The sequence below is a fragment of the Talpa occidentalis genome, unplaced genomic scaffold, assembly GCF_014898055.3.
Source record: "Talpa occidentalis isolate TD23 unplaced genomic scaffold, MPIMG_talOcc4v2.1 talOcc4.9, whole genome shotgun sequence".
Lineage (NCBI taxonomy): Eukaryota > Metazoa > Chordata > Mammalia > Eulipotyphla > Talpidae > Talpa > Talpa occidentalis.
The window spans coordinates 55,116,852-55,142,084 of record NW_023605305.1 but is presented as its reverse complement, the minus strand read 5'-3'; the positions used below and the strand labels follow the sequence as shown (position 1 = coordinate 55,142,084).

At 36.8% G+C, this 25,233-nt stretch overlaps 1 protein-coding gene across 1 annotated transcript in view; it reads right to left on the bottom strand.

The window, feature by feature from the left end:
- Positions 1-25,233, bottom strand: part of WLS (Wnt ligand secretion mediator) — a 103,207-nt gene that overhangs the window by 51,005 nt on the left and 26,969 nt on the right. Inside the window, exon 2 of the mRNA XM_037499507.1 lies at positions 11,122-11,394. Within this exon, the coding sequence (XP_037355404.1) occupies positions 11,122-11,394 (273 nt within the window). The remainder of the gene's footprint in view (positions 1-11,121; positions 11,395-25,233) is intronic.

Sequence of the window (25,233 nt, the reverse complement as noted above, 5' to 3'; positions counted from 1 at the left end):
GAGATGATTTGGTTTCAAGTAACAGGATTTCACCCACACTGGCTTAAGCAGAAATTAGCTGGGAGGATTCAAGATTATCTCAAGAAAGTCAAAGGTAGAAAGTGCTGACAAGCTAGAAAGACTGGAACGAGAATGAGAGAGAGAGAGAGAGAGAGAGAGAGAGAGAGAGAGAGAGAGCTGTCAGGAAGAAAATCATCACTTGTAGTTGATCATAATTACACCCCATGGTCCTTTTCTTTCACTTTTCTCTTTGCGTCTGGTTTTTCCACTCAACATTCTCTGCTTCTCTATGGATGTGGTGAATGAGGGCTGACCAAGTAGCCCTCAAGGCTTTTCAGTTTTCAGTACCAATGAAGGTGGACCGAGCATTATTGAATCCCAACTTCCAATAAGAGGGAAGCTGATTATTTCCCCTTGGGTCAAAAGTCCACCCTAATCTGATCAGCTATAACTGAGGGGACTGGTCCTATGACCAGCTGCCAATGCAGCAAGCATGGCAAAGCCTACATTCTGAGGAAGGGGAGATAGTTCTACAAGAAAATGGTATGGGGTCACAGCCAATGACTGACTACAAAGACATCACTATTACAAAAGAACTTTTGTAAAGTAATCACCGCTCAATCCAAGCCATCCTGTGGTCATCATGATTTCCCTTAACCAGCTTCTGCTCGATTACTACGAGAGATGGGATACTCACTACTTAAAGATACAGCCTTTTCATTGCTGAGCAAGTCCAACTATTAGAACTCTTTTCTATGTGATGGCAACTTCTTTTCGGAAACTACATTTAAATCTTTTCAGTCTTCCCCCAAACCTTACCTTTATAGAAGGCATGATCTTGCTTGTTAGGTCAGGCCTGGGCTTTCCTTTGTGGTCATAATATGAATAACTGGTAAAGCAGGAAAGATAGATTCGTTTGACAATTATTTTAGGAAACAACCTGGACCAGAACAATTAAAAAACCAGTATCTCTTCTTCATTTAAAGAATTAGTACTACCTCTCCTTCTAAACCATCACCACTAACTTATTAAAGCAAAAGAGGAACTGGGACTATTTCTAACATCAGTATATGGAGTAGGTAGAGGTTGAGGGAAATGGTGTTTTCCAGTGTAGAGTCCCTGGCACTTTTGTAAGTAGAATTCGGTCTTGTTTAAGAAAGGAGTTTCCTTCCCCATCTAGCTTTCTTTTGCTTTGAAAGCACACTCCACAAAATAATTTTACTTCATATTTCTTCCATTATCCAAAATAAAGAGATGAGTCTCATAAAATAACCTCAGTGCATGCTGACTGGCTGGCATTTAAATACTGACAAGAATACCCAGTCAGAAGAGGAGGTAAAAACACACAAACACCTTATACAGATACTGGGGGGAGACCATCAAGGAATCTGCTACTGCTGGCTGCTTGATTGTCTGCATTTTTCATTTCTATCACCAGGTTTTTATTTTAGTAACCAGGATATACTTGTTATGGATGCAAAGAGAATCTCCTCATTTATATTCTAAACTCAGAGCAGGAAATGAGACACGTGGGTGAGCTGCAGCTGTGGCACTATAAACAGGACCAGCCTACCTCCTAGACTAGATCCCAGACTGCACTGCATTCCCTGAACTACAGATTGGGAGATTTGTTTTTAAAAAATAAAAAAATACATCATTTTACAAAGACCAGTAAACTTCTGTTGAAGAATATTAGAGACTGTTGTTTGGTAGAAAACCTGTGGACCTGTACCTATGAGTATATTTGTTGCGATGTACCATCCACAAACCTATAAGGCTGATGCAGAATTAGCAGATCCTGCTGTGTCTCCAGCCAGCTGTTCTGATAATAGCACTAGGTTTAAGGTTTTTTTCATATGGTAAATTAAAGGGCTAGTTTTAATATTCTGGGATACAGTGTCCAGTTGAAAACCTGGCAAAAGTCACAAACTCTCTTACTCTAAAATTGCAAATAAGTAAAAATTACTAAAATTTATATATAGAAAAATGGGAGCTCACTTGGCCCCTGAACCACACACACAGACTTCCTATTTGAAGAGTATTATACCAGTGCTCAAAGTGTTCAATCCTTCCAGTGCTCGAAGTCTTCAATCACACAGCTATGCTTAGTAATAGTTACTACAAATAATTCAACACCATAGATAACTGTTCTGTTGAAACTTGAGACCAATACAATATGATCTACTTTCCAATGGTAAATTGACCAGTAAGTTGAAAGACAACTAGAAGGAAGTGATCACTAAGTATGTGATCTAACAACCTACAAACATTAATAAAAAAACATCTTGGGAAGGTTTTGAGAAACCCAATTCTGTTTCTGATTTGGATTTGTCCACTTGGAAATATATAAAATAACATATAACATAAGAGATCTAGAAAGTTTTATGAGCTTGCCAGTCATCACACCCAACTAAAACAAAGCTGTAGGCTCCCAGGCTTCAGCCAATATAACATGTTCACAATGATTAATTCCAAGATTGTGCCCAAAGATTCCTTTGAAGGGAGAGATAATCCATAAATGAGAGTAAACAAATATCATATCCCTCATCTCCACTATTCCTGGTTAGTCATCAAGATATAGCCTTCTCCCATGATTTTAGTTTCTGTCTCAAGTCAGTAAGTAAGACTGATTTATATTAGTAAATTCTATGCTTTGACTTTGGTTTCAAGGGGGCACATGCTCCACAAGGAAAAAGAGAACAGGCGATATAATCCCCACTTGAATATTGACAACTTCCCTACCTTTTATCTTTATGGTATATTTTGAACTTTTTAGCTTTTGGTTTTTTTTTTTTTTTTTTTTTTGAGGGGGAGAGGACAGAGAGGAAATTTGAACTTTGGCTATTTCTGCACACATTGATTCTGAGTGCTATAGGTAAAGAAATTTAAAAAATAACTTTAAATAATCTTGGTGACACCAGGCAGCAATAAAAACTATCCAGTCAGAAATGTTTCTTATAACCAGACATTGGGACATTGAAATGAATCAAAGTTTTCTTTTGGAGTGGAGAGTGAGGTAGAAGTGGAAGTAGGAGGATAGAATTATATTTGTTCTTAGTAGTTCTTCAACATTTTATTAAAAAGGACTATCTGATAAAACATGGGGGCTCAGTATGTGACTACTAGGTCACCAAAGACTTGTTCCATCATAGCAGTTGCAGTCTTATAGGGGAGGGGGTGAACCCAACTATCCCATGAAGTTCTTTTGTTGAGCCTTCACAAGAGGTACCTGAATTAATACAGAATGGAGAATACAACTCTTGCTGATGGTTCCCTGATTTTCTTCATTCAACAAATTCACCCCAATCATTTCAGATAGTGATTTTTATTTTTTACTTATTCTCATTGTCTTCATGTGGTATCTACTAATAGTCCGTAATATTGAATAGATACACAAATAGAAGAGTATACTCACGTCACAAAAAGTTAGGGAATCTTCTCCCAGAACACTCAGTCATCCAATTTAAAAACTGACTAGGTAATGATATCTTCGAATTATTTTTCAAATAGAAGTATATTTTACAGAAATGTTTTCAGTTTGAGAGAAGAAAAGTCACTCATCAGTTATAGAAATAATTCTATCATTTCATGGAGCCATTTGCAATAATGAAGCAAGCAGCTGGTAGGGCACAGCATAGGGCTAAGACAAAACACAATGACTTCATTACCTAAAAACAGAATAGATGGCCTCTCTTGCTGCCCCAACCATTTACTAATATTTCTTCTACCTAAGGGGTCTTTAGACCCCTGAAAAGTCTAGATTTACTGCTAAGACAGATCGATTCATTGTAAGGCTTTCTGCCAATGAATCTCAGTTCTTCTATTTCAAGAGTCTATAGATTTGAAAGCTGGGTAGAAACATGTCTCTCTCTCTCTCTCTCTCTCTCTCTCTCACACACACACACACACACACACACACACACACACACACACACACACACGAGACACCTTCTTTCTTTGATCTCTGTACCAAGTTCCTGAAAAGAAGCCCTATGGAGAGTGTGAGGTTCTACTAAGTATGTGACTTGCAATTCTTATCAGTAAACACATACATCACTAATAGTGGATACCATTTTAGGCAACCCCAACTTATATTTCACAAATAAATACATAAATTGAATTACTGATAATACACTTCAGTAAGAATGAGATACACCCACCCTAGAAGATATTTCCAAATTACAGAATTTGGTGTTTCAAAAAAGTCTAAGTTCACAACATAGATAAGCATTCATTTTTTTAAATTATTATTATTATTTTTTATTTATTTACACAAGCACTGGGGTATAGGCCAGAGGTGTGGGAGGGCGAGAGAACTCACCAGGGACAGAGCAGGGAGCAGAACAGAAAGAAGGACAGAAAGCACTGCTGAGGGGAACAGTGGGCAAGAGAGGAAAGGTCTGCCATGCCATGTGGGTATCTCCCTGGCTGGTTGGGAATTGAACTGGCACTGCAGAGGCTGCGGACAGCTTCACAGCGCTGCACTCAACCTGCTGCCCCACCAGGGAAGCCCAAACATTCATTTTCTCCCATGACTGACCATATATCCAGATACCAAATGTTTAAGCTTACACCCTTTCTGACACTCTTTTCAGTCTACACATTTTCTCCATTTCCAAACTCTTTGGAGTAAAAACTAAAACCTGTGACCTTACAACTTTATGGAAATACCATGTTTCTTTCCGGACAAACATGTTAATTCCACGCCTCCAAAATGTTCAGAAAAGGTCAGTACTGGCTGACCCAATCATAGATTTTGACAGATTGGTCTGTCTGCTCAGTAACTGGTACTCACTGAAAAGCCATATACTCCTATTTCCAAGCATCTATATAAATCTGTAGATTCTCCTCAATTGGTCTCCCCACCTCAGCTCTTATAGATAATTGTTTATAAAAGCATTACCATTTAAAAGTTGAACTGGTTACTATTTTTCACATTTGTCACTTGAATAGCAACTGTAGGCTTTAAAAATGTTTAAATGGCAGAAGGTAGGAGTTCTGTTTTCAGTTACTTTTTCAAAGGTGGATTTTTTGGCATAATATACATGAAATATCTTTTTTGCATATATACATGCAATAATAGAATATGATATATACATTTTCTATCCACTTTTATTATTATAAGGTACTCTACAATGTCATCACTTCCCAGCACAAACACCAATCTGACTAAATTTTGGAATTGATAAGACATTGGCTGGACTTTAGAGTGTAAGTCAATGCTTTTCTAGTTTCTGAGGGTCTATTAAGATCTCAAATCTTAGCTAAAACTTGTATCATTTTAAATTGAAAAGTTTAAAAGGAATAAACTTTTAAGCCCAAATAACTAAAAGTTGTTTAAAATGTTTAGTCCTTAGATTACTTTATCTGTTCAAAGACCCTTCAAAGGACGATGAAACCCTTACTATATATATATATATATATATATATATATATATATATATATGGATTCCAACTTTCATTTCATAGTCCAAAGGTGAAATCTCTTATTATTTGAAATCTGAAAGTCATTTCATAGACTCCCTAGGGAATTTTAAAGAAAAAATAGGATTGGTCCTGACACTTTTCCTTACATTTGAAGTAATATTGTTACAGTTGTATCTTGGTTAAACATGAAATCATCCACACACTATAGGACCTCATTCACCACACTTTCAATCTCTTTTCTGTGGAACCATTTACTGTTGTCAGAAAGGCATCCAAACTAATGATAAAATATAAAATGTGGACAAGAGGTCTCACACATGGATAACAGGCCTCATGCGTTCTTAATAAAAGGATCAAAGGAAAACCTAGATCTGTAATGTCTTACAATATTATAATTAACATATATGTATACATGTATCTATCCATCAGTGAGCAAAGCAAATCACCACTCTTTAACTGATGCCTTCCACTGTCCACAAATAAATGCATAATAAATAAATTAAGGAAAAAATATTCTCATAAACCCAATCTATTACCTTCTCATACTAAAGTCAACAACCTCCACCCACGGCTACTGCTAAAAAACGAAACAAAAAAAGGATTTTTTTCATCTGTTTTTCTTGATGATTCTACTATTTCAGTTATTTTATGCATTTATTGCAGGAATTATTTGCTATCTGTCTTGTTAATTTGTTTAATGCCCCTATATTAATTACAGACCTTTATGTTATAAGAACGTGAGGATATTTTTAAGATAAGAATTTTCAGTACAATCTTTTTCTAGATTAAGAAAAAATATATTTTGGAACCTAAAGACATAGTTGAGAGAGAAAAAAAGACATTGACATTTCTTTTACATAAAGAAATGCTTTAGTTAAAGCCTCACTAACATAAGTATTTTTGATGTTTAGGATTAATATTTTCTGGGATAGAATTCATCTGTGATGATATTAAGATATGTAAGTAATAAGCTATGACCACCAACTAGGATTGGGGAGAGCTTCCAGACATCTAAGCAGTTCTCAGGCCTGGGAGGGTATCCTGCAGATCAGCCCAATTCTGACAGTAGATACACCTTGAAGATAGAATCAGCTTCCACAAGTTAAGGGTTGTTACCTATGCTGCTGACCAATCAGCCAGATTGAAGGTTCCCAGAACCCCATGCTTCTACTTCAGACACCAGTCATAAGTCCAGGTTGCCTGTAGTTCTGACTCGCTGGCTATAAATGAGAGATTCTGACATTTCTCTCCTTCAGTTGAATTTGCAAGAGCACCTCACAGAACCTGGAAAACCCATTTACTCATTATATTACTGGTTCATTACAAAAGGTATTAAAGGACACAAATCAAAAGTCTGCTGAAGGGATGCACAGGACAAGACCCCAAACAGAGGAATACTGTCCTTGTGGAATTGGGACCCAGCATGGTGACACAGGATAGTATTCTATTTCACTAACCCAGAATCACCCTGAACCCTCTCCTTTTGTATTATTATGGAGGTTTCATTACACAGACATAATTAAGCCATTGACCATTGGTGATTGATCCAACTCCCCCCCCCCCTTCCTAGAAATTAGGAGTGGGAATGAAATAGCCACCTCCCTATTCGTAGTGGATTCCTCTGGCAACCAGCCTCTGTCTTTAGGTGCTTTCCAAAATTGGCCTTATTAACATAAACCCAGTTGTGGCAGAAAGGAGCTCACTATGCATTAGATACCTATTTCACCTTTATGGCTCTGAAGCATTTTTCAGGAACTGAAATAGACAGTCTCATTATTTTTATTACTCAGGAAACTCCTAGTGGTTTGGGAGCTGTGAGCTAGGAACTGTAGACAAAGACCCAATATACATGAGAAAAATCTTAGTCATATGAATGACCAAATATATATTTCTTATGAATTTCAGTAAAATTATTTCTTAATTTTTAGTTTGAGAAAAATACTCAAGATTTGAGTTTCAAGTAATTTTACTTATAGTGCTGAAGCTGAAAAACTAATCTTGAACTTTAAATATATTTCAAATGAGTTTAGGGAGCTCTAAAATATTCAATAAATGTATAATGAACATAATTTAATTAGAAATGGTAAAAACCAAAGTAGCAAAGGGTATTTGAATTAGTTCCCATGACTAGGAAAATTTCTTTAAAGACTTTCAATCATTATAACATTCACTAAACATACTCAAGAATATTTTCTTTCTGGGGCCCCCCTGGTGGCGCAAGGGGTTAAGCACCACACTGTGAAGCAATCACAGCCTCTGCAGCACAAATTCCATCTCTGGCCAGCCAGGGAGCAACCCACATGGCGAAGCGGACCTCTCCTGTCTCGCCCGCTGCTCCCCTCAGCAGTGTATTTCAGTCAGTCTGTCTGTTCTGTTCTCCACTCTGTCTCTGATGAGTCTTCTCACCCCCTGCATCTCTGGCCTATACTCCAGCTTTGTATGCATAAATAAATAAATCTTTTTTTTAAAATTTTTCTAAAAATGTTGTAGTATAATTTTATAAATGTATGATCACACGAACACACCTGAAGCTCTAAATTATTTTACTAAATTATTTTGATGCCAATTTCCAAAACCAAATTATAGGTCAGTCACTGTGCAGAAGGCAGAATGGCAGGATAATTTAGCACTTTCCCAACAACCTGAAAACAGAACATTGCTTCCAGTAATTGCCCAAGTGTTAGACTACACTCTAAATGCCAGTCCATCATAGTAACAGGTGACTTGAAAGCAGGGACATATTATTCTTATTCAGTTCTGAACATCTGAATAGCAACCTAATGAATAGAAGCCACACATGAGCACCTGGGACCAGAATTAGTTTGAGCATCAGTGTTACTGATTATTGAGATGTTATTTAAAAAACAAAATTTTATTTTGAGTGGGAGGGGATAGCCACATTAATCTGTTACACAATTCAAGAAATATCTTCATCTATAACCTCTAACATACTATAACATACACACTACTATGTTATAGTATGCATAATATATGTTTATATAGTATAGTATGCATACTGTAACATCTATAACATGCAAAGCTATGGACTATGTTAACATAAGCATTATGTGCTATGCACCCACTGGGAGCACACAGTAAGGCACCACAGAAATAATTCAACTGTACAGATAAGACTGATCACATAGACATCACAAGGCAAATGTGGCAGGGGGCAAAATAGACCACCCCCAAATTTGTCACTTTAACATGTGGATAACTTAAGGGGAAGTACCACATTCCCTGGCCCCACTTATCAAGGGGTGGAGTTGCGTGGCCATGTAAAGATCTGTAACACAGAAGGCAGGCAGGTGGGCCTGAAAAAGAGCTCTAGTTCCTATAGCTTGACTTGCACCCTGGTCCTGCTTGGAACAAGATATGTGGAGAGAGAGTTGAAAGGGATATGTGAATGAGAGAAATGTGGGGAGGCAGACAATATCAGTGTTATCTTGATGGGGGATCTCCTTTTGCCCAAGCTTTCTGGGACCTGCTTCAGAACCCCTTTCCTATGGCTACCCAGAGGCAAGCTATTAGCCTCAGTGGCCCTGCTTCATGTCAAGCCTGTTTAACTGGGCATTTACCCACAAGGGGATGGGTAATTTGGAGTGTTTTATTGGTACAAAAAGATCCTCTCTTCTCTTCCATCTCTATGCACACTAATTATATTAAAGTTCTTTCATGTTAAGAGTGTATCTTTGTCTTTATGTGTGGGATGGTAGGAACCTATTTGAGAGAGTGCAAGTTTGGAGGTCCCTGAGTACCCCCTTGGTTGTGTGCTAACAGATTGTTTAGAGATAGAGCCAATTAGGACCCAAATACTTCCCCTAAATTGCCTAAAAATAATTTAAACAGACGATGTGTTCCAAGAGGGGAGTAATCACCACAGACAAATACAGTATAATATAAGCTAGGCATAGTAGACAGAGAAGAAACTAGGGAAGTCTTAAAAATTACCACCTGTGTCCCATTGTTTCCGCATAGCCCAGAAAACATTTGCTTACAAGATATTTGTTCCTCTCATCTTCCTGTGAATTACCTTCCTTCCCTTTGAAGTCCTATGCCCTACCCCCTCTCCCTAGTTCCGGATGACAGATAAACTTCATTCACCTCTCTGTCAAGAAGGCCCATATGCCATTTTAGGATTCCCATTTACATACAAAAGTAAATATGTTTTTCTCTTGTACTGTTTTAGGGAATTGGAATTATTAGCCCAGTCAAAGAATCTAAAAAGGCTGAAGGAAAAATTTTTTCTCCCCTACACCAGGAAAGGAATTCAAGGAAGGAAAACGGGAGGGGAGTAACATGGAAAACACTTGGCAAAGTTGCAAAGGCATGTGACAACTGGGATGTCTTGAGGGATGAGTAGGTTTCCAACTAGGAGATCTGGGCTCATACTTATGGGAAGAGGGTTGTCAGGAAAGGAAGAGATAAGTAGGACCAATATGAGCAAAGGGAGAAAACCTCTGGATATATTTATAGAGTAGAAAAATATTCCCATTTGAGGATGCAGAGAACATGTGCAGGTTGGCAATGAAAGATAAGACTTAGAAAACAGCCTTTGGCGATAATCGGACAGAACTCTAAATGCCATTTCTTATCAGCTAGTCATTGAAGGTATTTTAAGCTAACTATACTTTTTTTATGATTTATTTTTAAATAAAAATTCATGCCCTCCTTCCCTCTTCAACCAAAATATAGAAGAATTAAAAAGAAGGGCTGAATTTCAGGTTGAAAGGATAATTATAATAGCTACCATTATTTTTATTTCAAAATTTTTAGTTGGGCTTATGTTCTAAGAGCTTTGCGTTATTCTATTCCTTTGAATTATTTGGTTAATTAGTAATTATTAGTTCTATTTTACTGATGAGAAAACTGTGACTCTAAACTTGGCCAAATTTGCGGAGCTTATAAAAAGTGGTGTATGGGTTTCTGTCCATTAAGCACGACTCCCAAGTCTTTCAAGTATTGTTATCCTACCTTTTCGTCTGGACCACAACAAATCAAAGACAGTATCTGAAATGAAACCCTAGCTATTTTAAAAGTATGCCAGCAGGTAAATAGTCTCCATGTTGGCCCTCAGTCATGTCCTGTGTCATCTTCTCCCGCAAGTGTAGTAACTACTTACTGGTTCACTTCTAGGCAGCAGAATACCAGAGAAGAGATGGGAAGAGTCTCTTGTAAGATTGGTTGTCCTCAGTCTTGAGTCATATCTGGGTAAGCTAAAGCAAATCACCTGGTTTTGTGGGGAAATGAGTACTAGTAGGCTGGTGTTCCACTTCACAGGGGTCTTTTTCTAAGGTGAAAAGTTTACTCAAAGTCCATTGGGAAAAAACATTTTGAAATACCACCCTTTACAGAAATCCTCAAGTCACTCAACTGGGGAGAGGTTCACTGAGGTGCTAGCAATGTAATAGAGCTTAGTAGTTGTTAGCGCTGGTCACTGAAGTGAGGCTGCCTGGGTTTGAATCCCAGCTCTTCTATTCAAAGACTTTGAGCAATCTCACTGGTGCCCAAAAATGAAATATTAAGATCCACCTCTAAGAATAGGTGGAAAGAAAGTGTCTCAAAAGTAGTAAGCAGTCAATAATTGTCTACTAGTAATATTATCATTTAATTGTCATTATATCTAGCTCTGCATGAATCTGAAGAGAGAAATTCCTCCAAGGTGGGAGAGGGATTAGAGGAGAGTGTACTTACTGATTTGGTTGTTCAGCCTGAAGGCAATGTCTAGTTGCAGGATAAACAACATGAATTGGAACCAAGGACTCATCTCCATGTTGGGGAGGGGAATGTGGACAGAAAACACAATGTCATTGGCTTCGATTTCCCTTGGAATGGCTTCCTCGAAGTCTCGGATCTTGTCGCACGGGTTAGCTCCCCAAGGTATTAACCATTTTGTCTTGTGATGGTTTTTACGGACATCCACACATTTCACTGACAAGTAAGACACAGCTGTTGTAGGAGCTGGAGCTGAAAAGAGAATGTTATCTTGTTTTAGAAAGATCATCCATTGAAGCACTCACTTCCGGCTAACAGTACTGTCTTTTCTCCATTTTTCCTATTGGCTTCTAAAACTTGGGATCAGTAATACCTACATATCCCTGGAATTCAGGCAAGGATCCTTTAATGACCTCCAGTATCCCCAGGAGTCTTTCCCAACATATTTTCAATCAATGCTATTTATTGAAAGAACGTACTTGTAACCAATGTGGTTCAGTTACCTCCTTACTCCAAACAAATGTCACAAAAACTTACTGTGTTCTAGGTCCCACCTGCTTGACAGCATGGAGGCCTCTGTGGCTTAATACAGTAGTTTAAAGTCAGAAGATTTACTGTCAGTTAATCTTGGGTTAATTGGTTAAATCTACAGTAGTTTCAGTAACTCCATCTGAAAACAAGATGGTTGGTTTTTAAGAGCCAACCAAGGTGGTCATTTCTAAGATTCTTCTTAATTCTTAAAATTTTACAACAGTGTTTTTGATTGATCCCAGTGTCCACTTAGTATACTACTTATCAGAGTGTGGCATTCAGACACTGACTGAGACTTCAAAGGTACACTTACACCGGAGCGATGCATTTTAAGAGGCATCATCAAATTTGAAATGTACAACATTAAAAATAATACTTTGTGATTATAAAATGGTTACATGATTATAATAGAAAATATGCACAATACAGAAATTTTAAAGTTCAAAATAACATTTATCCAAAATCCCACTAGAGGGAAGTAACTACTGTTGGAAAAATATCAAAATACTATCTATTCTTTGACTGATCAATTAGATTTAAAAATTTAGACATGAATTAAGTTATATAACTTTAAAATATATACTAGTATTAACGTGTATTTTGACAATAGAGAACCAAAATTTTGTAGTATTTTCCTTTTTACTCTTTTAGAGAAGCAGAGGGTACAATAATCATTAACACCAAGCTCCAGAGTCATCCTGCCTGATGCGAAATCCTGGGCCCTCTCATTTCTAGTCATGTCACTACAAACCCATACCAGGAAAGTTTTGGGTGAATTAATATATCTGTGTATTAGTTTTATTGCCTTTGAAATGCAATTATAATGATACCTACAAGTTAACATATGAAAAGTACAACAGTGCTTGAACACATGATAAATATAAAACTAATATTTGATGTTATAAATATTTTCAATATATGGAAACATTTTTAACTACTGGCTAAAAATAATCACACAACATACCAAATTTAATTTACTTATATCTCCATTGGTCTGGAAAGGCCATCAATAAGAATAATCTTTGCCTAATATTTTATTAGTAATTTATCCTAACTATTTGAATTGTCCAAAATTGTTTATGGTTTACTTAAATATAGCAGTTTTCTATAAAATATAGATTTTATAGAAAATCTCTCTTTTCCCTTGTTTTTCTCATGCTTTTTTGCTTAAAGAGAATTTATCTCCAAATTCAATAGTCACTTTTATTAACTTTTTAAATAATTTTTTAATCTATTTAGCATTAATCCATCTAGTACTTGTTTTAATATAAGAGATGAGATGAGGCTCTAGTTTTATTTTTGTTAAATATTTAAATCATTCTTTATTGACTGGATTCTCCTTTCTTACTGATTTATGACATCACATTTATCTTATATTTACCAGTAGATGTTTCTGAAGAATCTTCCATATTCTATATACTTGACCTTCAATTTAAGGTCCAACACAATACTGTTTTAATTCTTATACATTGATGATTTGTGTCAATATCTGATAGAGTTAATCCTTCCCCCCAATTAATCTCAAATTTACATTCTTTTGCTCAGCTTTTCATTGAAATTAAATTAAATCTATATATAAATATGGTGAGACCAGGCATTCTTTCCAATATTTATTTTTCCCATTTAAGAACAGTGACTGCTTCTCCATTAACTAAAATCCATTTTTATATCCTTGAAGATTTTTACAGTTTTCTTCATTTGAGTCCTACTAGTACAACATACTATTAAAGATCTAAATTTCTCCCTGAGGGGCTTCCCTGGTGGTGCAAGGGGTTAAATACTACACTATAAAGCAATCCACAGCCTCTGCAGCAAGAGTTTGATTCCCAGCTGGCCAGGGAACAACCCACATGGTGAGGCAGACCTCTCCTGTCTCGCCCGCTGCTCCCTTCAGCAGTATATTTCAGTCAGTCTGCCTGTTCCCCACTCTGTCTCTGGTGAATCCTCTCAGCCCCTGAATCTCTGGCCTGTACCCCAGCTCTCGTATGCATAAATAAATAAATCTTTTAAATAAATAAATAAATTTCTCTCTGAAAGTCAGTAGTGAAAGGAAAATATTATAAATGATGGTTTAGTGCACATTTTAAATATGTTTAATTCTGTGCATGCTGTGCTTTCAGAACTTTTATGAGCAGAAGTCATCTTTTATTTAATAGAATCAGATAGCAATTTAGAGAAATATGTAAAGCAGGAGGAAAGTCACTTAGGAGACAAAAAGTGTGTATTAAAGGTTAAATGCACATCTTTTTCTATTCCTTAATATCTATAACCATGGTAAATTTTGAGTAGTAAAATGTTATGTTTGCAGAAACTTGGGGCAATGCCTACTAAAACTTACCAGAAAACACAGCACAACTACACTCTAGCTGAAAGTTCTTCGATGTGGTACCCTGGACACTGCAACACTGAGTCACCATTAACCTATGCCGGGAAGTTTTTCTTCAAAGCTCAAAACTGTATCTAAAAAAACATTTTACACCTAACCCTTCTAAATTCAGATCTCTGACTTATTATTAGAAATATGAATCAATCAAACTTTGGTTATCCTGACTCAGCTAAATAGCCCACTGGCATCAGAAAGGCCAAATGGCACATTTAACTGTACCCTTTTTTAAGGTAGAGAAATAAACAGAGACACAAAAGTCATGAATTCTATTTTTGACTAACATACTCAAACTGACTATTTGCTGCAGAAAATAGTTACTACATTTTAAAACTTCTATTCTTCCAAAATGAACCTAACCTTTTTTCATTTCTTTTTTTTTTCCCTTTTGAAAAAACAAATTTCTCCCTTCTTAGAGCAAAATGAAAAATAACTAGCTGAGTTCCTCAACTAAGCTCCAAAACCACATTCCAAACTTAATAACAGAGAAGCTGAACACTTTATGGGCACAAAGGCTGCATTTTTAATGGGCACAGTGAACGCCTGCCTTTGTAGCAGCCTAAAATATTTTCATTCTTTCATTAGTCTAATGTTTCTTGCATAAAGAAAAAAATCCCAGGAATACTAATATTTTCATAAAGATCATGGCAATGAACTTGGAGAAACTTCAAGTGCATCTTGAGTCATATTATGGGAATCACAAATATTTTTCTTCACTTGAATAAATTAGTCCTCTTTGGCATAACTTTAAAACCTGAAGATATTTCAACATTTTCAATTTTTGCAGTAGTGCTCAAAAGGCAAAATACTTGCATTGTTTGCACAAGTAAATAGACATTCTAATGTTCAGACATGGACAGATAATTTCCTCCCAATAATATATTTATAGCTCAAGACATCTTCCTAAGTTAACACAGAATTCCCAGGTGTTTCTTTATGTATAAAGTGAACTAAAAATAAACCTTTGGTTAGCAGCTGGTTGCCTACTACAGAAGGTGTTGTCAACGACTGTAGCCAAAATTGTGATCTCAAGGATTACAAAATAGTATCTAAAAATCAAAAGAAGCTTGATTTGTTTTAAAATTAAAAAAAAAAAGGTGTGAGGAATTTTGTTGTATGAGAAAAGTACAAAATGGAAGAAGTGAAATTATCTGCAAACTCCGAGAAGCTGCAACCAACTAACTAATAGGTATATGTAATAATAAAGGCCTTACTTAGTCACCAACATGGTTCTAGGGATTAATAGAGTTTGTCTTTTTAAGAAGAGGCTAGATGAATTCAGGTCAACAAACTGAGTCATGTTTGCTCAGGTGAAAGTTAAAAATAACTCCTCAGAACTCCTAGGCTAGTAATGCAATATCCCAGCTGCATCAGCGCACATTATAAATGGCCCCTCTACCTATCCGTACCATTTAGTTGAAAACAACTGGGCCCAAAGCTACTTCTACGTCAGTGCAATTTAGTTGACAGAGCAGTTTGGCTAAAAATGAGTACACCCAGGCACTGAAGATTGGTAAGCTTATAGGTTAAGACAATATTTAGGCACAGGAGTTATAAAATAAAGGGCTACTCATTTTCTAGTTTACTTCTCTTTATTATGACAAACATAGGCCTTTTTATTTTTTCCTTCTATGTATTTGAACCGTATTCTTGGCTTCCACCTCTCCACTGTAGTGAACAAATCATGAAATGGGATGCTACATATTTAATTTTAGAATGATATAAAATCAAAAGGACTTCTAATTCTGGGTTGTGATGAGCTGTACAAACACATATTGAAGCATCTTGAAATGCTAATCCCATACATTACTAAGGCTCACACTACATTCACCAAATACAACTTGAATACCTACTATGCACATAACACTATTAGGTGTTAAAATACATCCAGTAGACACTGTGATATGGAATGTACAAATAATGGAGAAAAAAGAAAATAAGTACGTAGAGGAAAAGGGAATTATAATTGTGGCAAAAGTTATATTTATCCTGACATTACCTGAGAAAGGGCAACAGTCAGATATTTGGAAGGTTGGAGAAATGAGTTCACAAAAATGAGGCAAGAATTCCAGTCATCATTACAATGCAACCGTGAATTAAAATGTAGTGAACAATGACTAAACCTGCACTCTTTTTGGAGGAATATTCATTGACTCCAGTCAGCTTCCTGTTCTGGCATCTCAAATGGCTGTCCAGTTTACAAATTACTATCTAGCCAACCACTACCGCTATCATGCTCAAAGTTGAGTCAACATCAAATCATTAGACCCTACTGCCTCCAGAGCCTGTAATTAAAGAGTTGGACAGAGATGCAAGTTTTTGTTGCCTCCTAGAAAAGTTAAAATAAAATTAAAACAACATGCTGACATGACACATGGTCTCTGTTTAAGTCAACACTTTTTTTTTTTTTTTTGCTTTATTACAAGTAAAGAAGATTCCTTTAGGCAATTTTCTAAGAGTATCACTATAATGCACTGTGCTAACTAAAGATAGAGGCAAGTGACAGTCCCAGACCCTGAGCTGTTCATGGTCCAGTGTAGGAGGCAGAAAAGTTGGCAGAGAAGTACATCCTGATTGGAACTTGCTTTGACAGAGGTTTGCATATGATGAAGTGTTGGGGTTGGCTGCTTGCAGGAGATTTGAATTTAACCTTGAAAGAGAGAAGTACCAGCCAGGGAGAGAAAGGGGACAGCTGAGTGGGAAAGGCACTGAAGAAGAACTCATGCTGGGCCATTGGATATGGAGAAAAATCACAATCGATTCTGCAGAAGTCTGAGAATTATAATTTAAAAAGAGACCATTTAACTTGTGGAAATACAGGTTCCACTCCTAACTTTATTTTAGTTCTATCTATGTTTTTTTAACCAGTGGCATAGTTCTACTAGGGTACCTTCACTACTGCTCCCAACAGTCTGCTCCATAAAGCAGACATAAAGCAGAAATAATAAAGACACCTCCAGATAACAAGGGGTTTTCATTTAGAGGGACTTTTCCTTCTATCTCTATCTCCCTCCTATCTCTATCTTGTGGGTAGCCACAAGGCCAGACATGAACTCTACTAAAAAGGAGAGCAAAATGGTGGTGTAGAGGGAATGGAGCTCAGCCTCCTACTCTGGCAACCCAGCCTCCAAAGAGCCTTTGAAGTCTCAATCATCAGCTAAATAGCCTTCACCTAAATTAGAGGAAGAATGTCTGCCTTTGCAACAAAGATGATATTTAAAGATTAATCTGCTTTGGGCGACAAGGGGAAGGAATGTGGAGCGCAGATCTGTTAAAAGGGTAATTCATGTTTGAGGGATTTAATAATCAGAGTGCCTTAATTTGAAAAAGTTATGATTTTAAGCTAAAAAAAGTCAGCAATATTTTAGAGAATTATATTTTTACAATGCAATTTGCTAACAAAATGAAAACAAAATACAATGTACATGGATTTAAAAACATTTGTTAACAGTACCTTCTCCTACTGTCTCAGCAGGAAAGATGATTTAACTCTTGAAATCCAATCTCATTTAAAAATCTATTGTCATGATCTCTGCACCTATTAAAACTTGAATCCTTAGTTTATCTATTTTTCACTTATTTATTCTTTACCTTGCTCCCTAAAATATTTTGGGTTACTATATAGTGACTACTAAACTTTTGAAAAATTGAAGCTGATTTAAAAGAATACTTGACCTATGTCTGTATCTACACAAGTAAAATAATAGCTGAATAAGTAAGGTAAGCCCCCAATCTTCATCTGATTTATAAAGCTAAAGCTCAACATCTATTTCACTTTGCAATGTAGAGAAAACCTCCAGTGCCCAGCTATGAATTCATGGTATCTCCAAGAGGGTTCATAAAAAATCATATAATCAAATTGATACTAACCTTTGGCTATTTGAATATTTGTGCTTGACTTATAATAAAAATGTGTATGAAATATATTTGGCATTTAAGTCGTTTAATAATTCCAGAGTTCACTTAACCATGTTTTGGTATTAAGGAAAGGGGAAGCAGAAAGGGAAGAAGAGGAACATAGATGACGGAAAAAGATGAGACTGGATGAATTCTTGTTATTTATAAAGCTACAATTTTCATTCAGATTTCCCCAACACACTCATTTAACACAAAAGATTCTCCAGCTAAATTTAAAAATTAGCTTTTAAATGTGTTCCATTGAGTTCCCCTGGAAGACTCCATCTGCTTTTCTCAACTTCCAAACCTCCTCCTTTATCTCTGGTTGAAAGGAAACATGTGGGATATACTCTACAACTAACATAGTTTGATCGCATTTTCTGGTTGAACTGTGAGGTTTTAGCTAACTAGCAATTCCTTGAGCAGTTTTGCTTACTATTCCCTCCAGGTCAGTTTCTAGAATACCTGCCATAGCGCACATATAAATATTAGAATATCTCCTCATGATGATTGCTTCAAAATTTTCAGCTAAAGAAAGTATAAATACTTGTGTTAAACTGACTTAGTGCTTCGGAATTAACTGACTCAGTCTGTTAATTCCTTTACTGAAATAGTTCTGAAGTTATAATGGTCACTCTACCTCTGCCACTGACTTTAAAGATGAAATTCTCCTATATTTCAACCATACCAATTAAATCTTACTAGATTACTAAGTGAAATATTATTCCTCAATTCAATCTCAATTACTGGAGAACTGAAAGCAGGTCTGCAGGGCTAAGACCTGGAGCAGTGATTTTTGAAATTATCCCAGCTATACCCTTCTGCGTGTAATGGGGTGCACTAAGTGAAATGTAATTTGTTCTTGCCAGCAATTTTCAGTAAGTAGTTAATTATACTGACATCTGTTCTAGGAAAGTTAAATTTTTCAACACAGCAGAACATTCCTGTACACTAAACTACTACCACCAAAACACACAAACATATACACCACATAGTAGAGTTGAATGCACAGTAATTTGTACTGTACACACGAAAGTCAAGGGCTGACTTAAAAACAATTCCCCCAACATAAACTTGTGAATAAATGAAATAGACGTTTTGACAGTACAGCTTTAGAAATTGTAGCAAACACTTGTGTAATTCATTCTGACTTTTAAAAAATATTGAAAAATGTTATATGTTTAAATCTTAGACTGATGAGTATTTCAAATGCTTGGCCTGCAACCTCAATTGTTCTGGAGCCAAAGATATAATAGCTTTGAAGAACAGAAGAATTACCCTATATTTGTCAGAATCTACGTGGCAAACAAGCAGCACCACTTGGCTTACATTACTTGCCTGGCTTGGATCCCATGGAATTGAGGAGTGTTAAAAACAAGAGGAAAAAAAAATGAGAGTGCTTTAGAACAACTGGGCCAAACTCTTACATAGTATTTGAAATGCTATGGTAAACATGAAATTATTTTAGGTATAAGATTAGTGTCATTTTTTTTTCTTTTTGAAAAAAATAATAAAATGTACATAAAGGACCCTGCCGGAGATTTAGTACATAACATCTGTCAACCATAAGATGTGATAATTGAGGGAACAATCCTGAATCTTTTTTTTTCCTTTTTTTAAAGATTTATTTATTTATTTATACACTCACTGGGTACAGTCAGAAGCTTGGGAGGGTGAGAGAATTCACCAGAGCAAGAGCGGGGAACAGAACAGGCAAACTGACTGAAATACACTGCTGAGGGGAGCAGAGGGCAAGACAAGAGAGGTCTGTGCACCATGTGGGACCCTCGCCTGTAGCCGGGGATCGAACCGGCGCTGCAGAGGCTGCGGACAGCTTTGCAGCCCAGAGTTCAACTCTGCGCCACCAGGGGAGGCCCCTGAATCTTGAATTTAGATGAAATAATTGCCCCTCACCTATGGTGTCCAGTAGCAAAGAGGACTAAATCAAGAAATTTGAAAAAAGTATATCAAATAATTAATTCTAACATTCTAGCCCTGAAAACACCTGCAGTTATTATCTCCTTCACTCAAAAAATATTCAAAACAGAAAAAAATAAACGCACATGAAATGAACACAAAAGACCTTCACAGAAAACCCAAATGGCTCATCTGTTGACTTATTGCTCATTGCTAGGCAAACCAGTCATCTGGGCTGAATTTTTGACTTTGTGCCAGTGCTTCAAAATCAGCAACCTTTCAGCCAAAAGGCTGTGGAATGCAGCCAAGACCACCTATGGAAAGTGAATTATAGCATCTTATAATTTACTACCTTGGCTATGATCTCATAAACCCAGCATGGCGGGCAAACTAGCTCTTACGTGGGAAACCTTCTGAACCTCCAGTAAGGCCCCCAAAGCTGCTGTGGCAGAGATGTGGGGGTAGGGTTATGCAAAAGTGGACAACATACTCTACTTTGTGGATCAGCTCACCCCAGTACACTTTAATATTGAAACTTTAGGGTCAGGAAACCCCAAGTCTAAACACCTTCTAGGAGAAATAGTCACTTTGCTCTCAACGACCCGTCACACTTCATAAATTTCACACATTTTTTTTTTTATTTCATGATCAGACATTTATGATTTAAAAACAACAGATATTCCACTTTTAATCAATAATATTGTTAGTAATAAACATGAATACCAACCAATATATGGATTAGACATTACATTTTACAAAGCACTGTCACACACTTGGATCATTTTAATCTTCCTACTAAATAAATGAAGAAGTTGTTAAAATGATTACCATTGCACATGCAGAAGTCTGGTGATTCTTGTCTCACCAGTAAGTGGTAGAGCGAGGACTAGAAACTGTGTCTGACTTCATAGCTGGTGCTCCTTCCAAAATACCATGCTGCCTCTCAATTGCCCATTTATTTATGAGGTCTCACTATTTATTAACTCTCTCAAATTACCTGAGGGAGAGCAGAGGAATGGCTGAAGAAGATCCAGCTTACTATGCTCCAGAGACAAGTCACCACCTAGCGCTGAACTGGACACTACGCAAAGGGAACAATGCTGGCTTATCTCAGCAACTATAGTGAGCCACAGAATCACCAGAAAGGGATAGCAGTACAAGCAGCTCCTGAAAATGCACTGAACTCACTTAAAGCTAAATTGATAGGCCCCCCACCTCCCCGCATATTTTACTGGATTTTGGTTGTAATTTTAAATTCCTTACTTGTAGTCTGGGATGTCCACCTAGAGAAGATCCAATTCAGGAATACATGATAGACCTACCATGGAAGAGTCTGTGACAGATCTTTTAGGTAGAATAAAAGTCAAGGATACAAGTTGGAGGCCAGCTGACTTCACAGCAACCTAAGGAAGAATCACTGACAAGTGGAGTAGGTAAACTATGGTACAATTTGACTCAGGAAAGGGTGAGCTCCCCATCCATAGAAATATTGGGGAAGTAAGCAGATAAAAAAGAAGCCTAAACCAAATAAGTTCTCAGTAACACCAAAATGATAAAGTTTCTTATGCACGTGGGATACCAGGAAATGGAAATTTTAAGAGTTTCAATAAAGAGCTTTACACAGTTTATTGATTTTTTTTCCCCCTTTCTTAACCATTTCAGAAAAACAGAAGCAACTAAAGGACAATCATGCAGGGCAGGGCATTCTGAAGGGTCAAACATTCAGTGTTAGTGAGATCTGAGGCTGAGGTCAAGCAAAATCTGTTAATGACTTCATCTGGAATTTCACAAATGCCAAGAATAATCATATCCTCCTCAGTGATTATTCAAAGAAAGACTAAGTCCTTATAATTTGTGAATTCCTCAGATTAGGAGTAGAGGTAAATGTTAAGAATAAACTGCAGTTATACTGTAGACATTCTAAAGAATTGGGTTTTAAAGACAATTGAAATAATAAAATTAAGTAAAACCACTATGCAATAGTTAAATATATTATTATTTTCTCCAGTTCTAGATTTTAGCTCAAGTGCCAGCTCCTTCATTCAATTTTTCAAGTACCTACAATGTGCCAGTGTCTGAGGCTTCCAACAATTTCCCTTCAATAACAAATGATCCTCACTTCCTGTGATGCCAATGTCACTATCTCTGTTTTTATTACATAGCGCCCGGATTTATTTGCAAACATGTAAGCCCACAAAATTATTAACTACTAGGAAGAGAGACCTCATCTTAGTCCTCCTTATAGCACTGAGAATAGTTTGAATATGTAAATCCTTCAATTCTGAATTGAACAATTTACCCAAAAGGATTTTTATGTCATTATAAACACATTAAACTAGGGCTGATTTACCTAACAAACTTTTATCAAACACCCTTTAGGCAGCATTAAAATATGCCATAGTGGATTAGATCTATATGACCTGCATCTATCAAAAAAACATACAAGCCTAGCATTCAGAGTGAGTTTGGGAAGAAGACCCGGCTGCCTTTCATGATACCAGCCTTGTACGGTTACATATATGCCCCAGTTAAGGCTCATTTCCCATGATGATGGTTCCTGAAGATCTGTATCAACCTATATATAAAATGAACACTATATTTTAAGGATCAAAATGAACTTGTCCTAAACTGAAACATTATCACAATCCACAGAGGAAGAAACGGTGAATTTACACACCTAAAGTCATACAACAGGCAAGTAAAAATATGGTAATATTTGAAAAATTTCTCCTAAAGGTTTTGTAGTCAATATTAAAATTCTGGGAGGATAACACATATCTCTTTGGCACGTTTCCTGGAAACTGAAGCTCTCAAAGGTAGAACTTACAATTATTTACCCTATTCCAATACTGCCCTTGGGGAATTAATACCTGCTTGATGGAAAGAAAACAGGAAACTAAATGAGATAAAATGTTCACATCTTAGCCTTAAATGTATATGATGAATTGTTGTCATTGGAAGATTTTATGACAAAACTTATGTTCTTAAAAATACACAGTAGGAAAATTCTGGCCATTTTATTACATCCTCCAAACAGTTCTACCAGAGAAAAAACAAAACACCCTCTTCTTAAAGGCATCAAATCCTACTTTTTCTTTCTGATCCAATGAATTGAAGAATATGAATGTTCTCAAAGAACTGCTAAAGAGAAGAAATAGTGTTGAAGGAACTGTGGAACAGGGGGTGGGTATTAGAAGTCTTGAAGTGACACACAGAGCTTCTGAATGGTGACAGGTGGATGCAATTGTGTGTGGAGGGAACATCTATTCAGGAGAAAGCAGACCCTGTTGATTCATGTGGGATGTGAATGAGAGAGACAAGTCAAGGATGTCTCTGAGCTTCTTGTGTGGATAGCAGATGGATGGTAATGTCATCTGCTAGGAGAAGCAAAGAAAAATGATTGGCATGCCATATCAGGTAGAATATATAAGAACTAGAAGTATGTAGTTTGTTATTATATGCATATGACAGGAGAAAGGATAAAGGTCAAATATATGAATACCTAAGATTTGGAAGAAGAATTACATTTATATAGATAGTTACAAGTTGCAAGTTCCAAGGAAGAAAATTTGGGATCAATAAAATCAGACAGTCTCAAGTTGCAAGTTCCAAGGATGAAATTTTGAGATCAGTCAAATCAGACAGTCAAAGTTAACATGACCCATTGAAGGCCAGGAGCTGCTGACCCTATGTAGAGGTGTTCCTGCAGACAGAGCACAGAAGACATTTGAGCACTGGATAGGAGTGGAAAGATGGTCTTTAAGGATTTCTCTATCATTAACATCCTGAGTACCTTCATACACTTGGACCTTCAATCCTGAACCATAAATTTGTTCACTATTCCTGAAGTACTACCAACTCGAGGACTAGAATCTTGGTGGAAAGAATTATGCCTGGAATTGGGAATGCTAAGTTCCAATACTAGAGAGGCCACGAACGAAGTAAATTATGTGACCAATCTTGGGCCCCAGTTTTCTCAACTTTAAAAGGCAGCATTTTAGCTGTTAGATACTTCTAACTTGGAAATTGATGACTCTAAAGGGAATTTATATACTCAGTGTTATGAGTTTAAGGTTAAAAAAAATATTCTTTTTAAATTAAGGTCAATGTATATGCCAAGAGTAGAAGCTGCCAAGTCTTGTCCATTTAGGTTCCTCCTCTCATTTTCCTTATATTTTCGCATCTGCTTGAGAACAAGACCGTAATCTTACTACTCTATTCTATTGCTGTTAGGGGTCAAAATGGGCTCTGGGTGTTTTCTATCTTCCAACAACTCATGAGACCTAAGAACTGTTCCAGAAAACAAAGGCAAACTACAGCCAACCATAAAACTTTGCATTGATGTGTCAGCCTAAAGAATGTACCCCCATAGCATGTACTATAGGAAGGTGGGTTCAATCTAATCATAATGAAAATGTTTTGAGAGGGGGAAAAAACTCCATTCCAGCTTACAGCCAATAGCCCATACACTCACAGTATAATACACACAAAGACATTCCAATACAATGAAATAATTTGGAGCATGTCCAACTTCTGTTTTTCAGAATGACAGGAATATGCTGAACAGAGCTGAGTCTATTATTGAAAAGAAATGAAAGTTGCATACACTGCCCTAAACCAAGAGATCACTGGAAAAATGCATTAATGAGACCTTTATAACATTGATTCAGAGTTTCTAAATTAAGAACTGTAAGTTCTTAATATGTTTCAAAATTTATCCAGAATACTCCCTTCAAAAAAATACTCCATAGGAGAAAACAATGATTACAGTGCAGCAAGAGAATTGCTTTCATAAAGGATTCTCCAAAAGCAGAAGAAAAATCACATGCAAGGACTCCAGACTCCAGAAATACAGAATAAACAAACAAAAAACTTGGGTTCAAATCCCAGCTCTGTTACAAGCAATTTAGGTGGGCAACTTTATATAGCCTTGAAGAATGTCAGTTTCCTCTTTAAAACTTTACTAAGCATATCCACCTCTGTAAGTTTGTTGTGAAAATAAATTAGTATAAAACACCTTGCAAGTAATAAGGTCTTTTTTTCTTTTTTTAAAGATATATTTATTTATTTATACAAGCACTGGGTACAGTCAGAAGCGCGGGAGGGTGAGAGAATTCACCAGAGCCAGAGTGGAGAACAGAACAGGCAGACTGACGAAGTACACTGCTGAGGGGAGCAGCAGGCTGCAGGAGAGGTCTGTGCGCCATGTGGGACCCTCACCTGGTGGCCCGGGATGGAGCCAGCGCTGCAGAGGCTGCGGGCAGCTTTGCAACCCAGCGCTCAATCGCTCAATCGCTGAGCCACCAGGGAGGCCCCAAGTAATAAGGTCTTAACAAATGTTAACTATTGAGATAACAATGCTT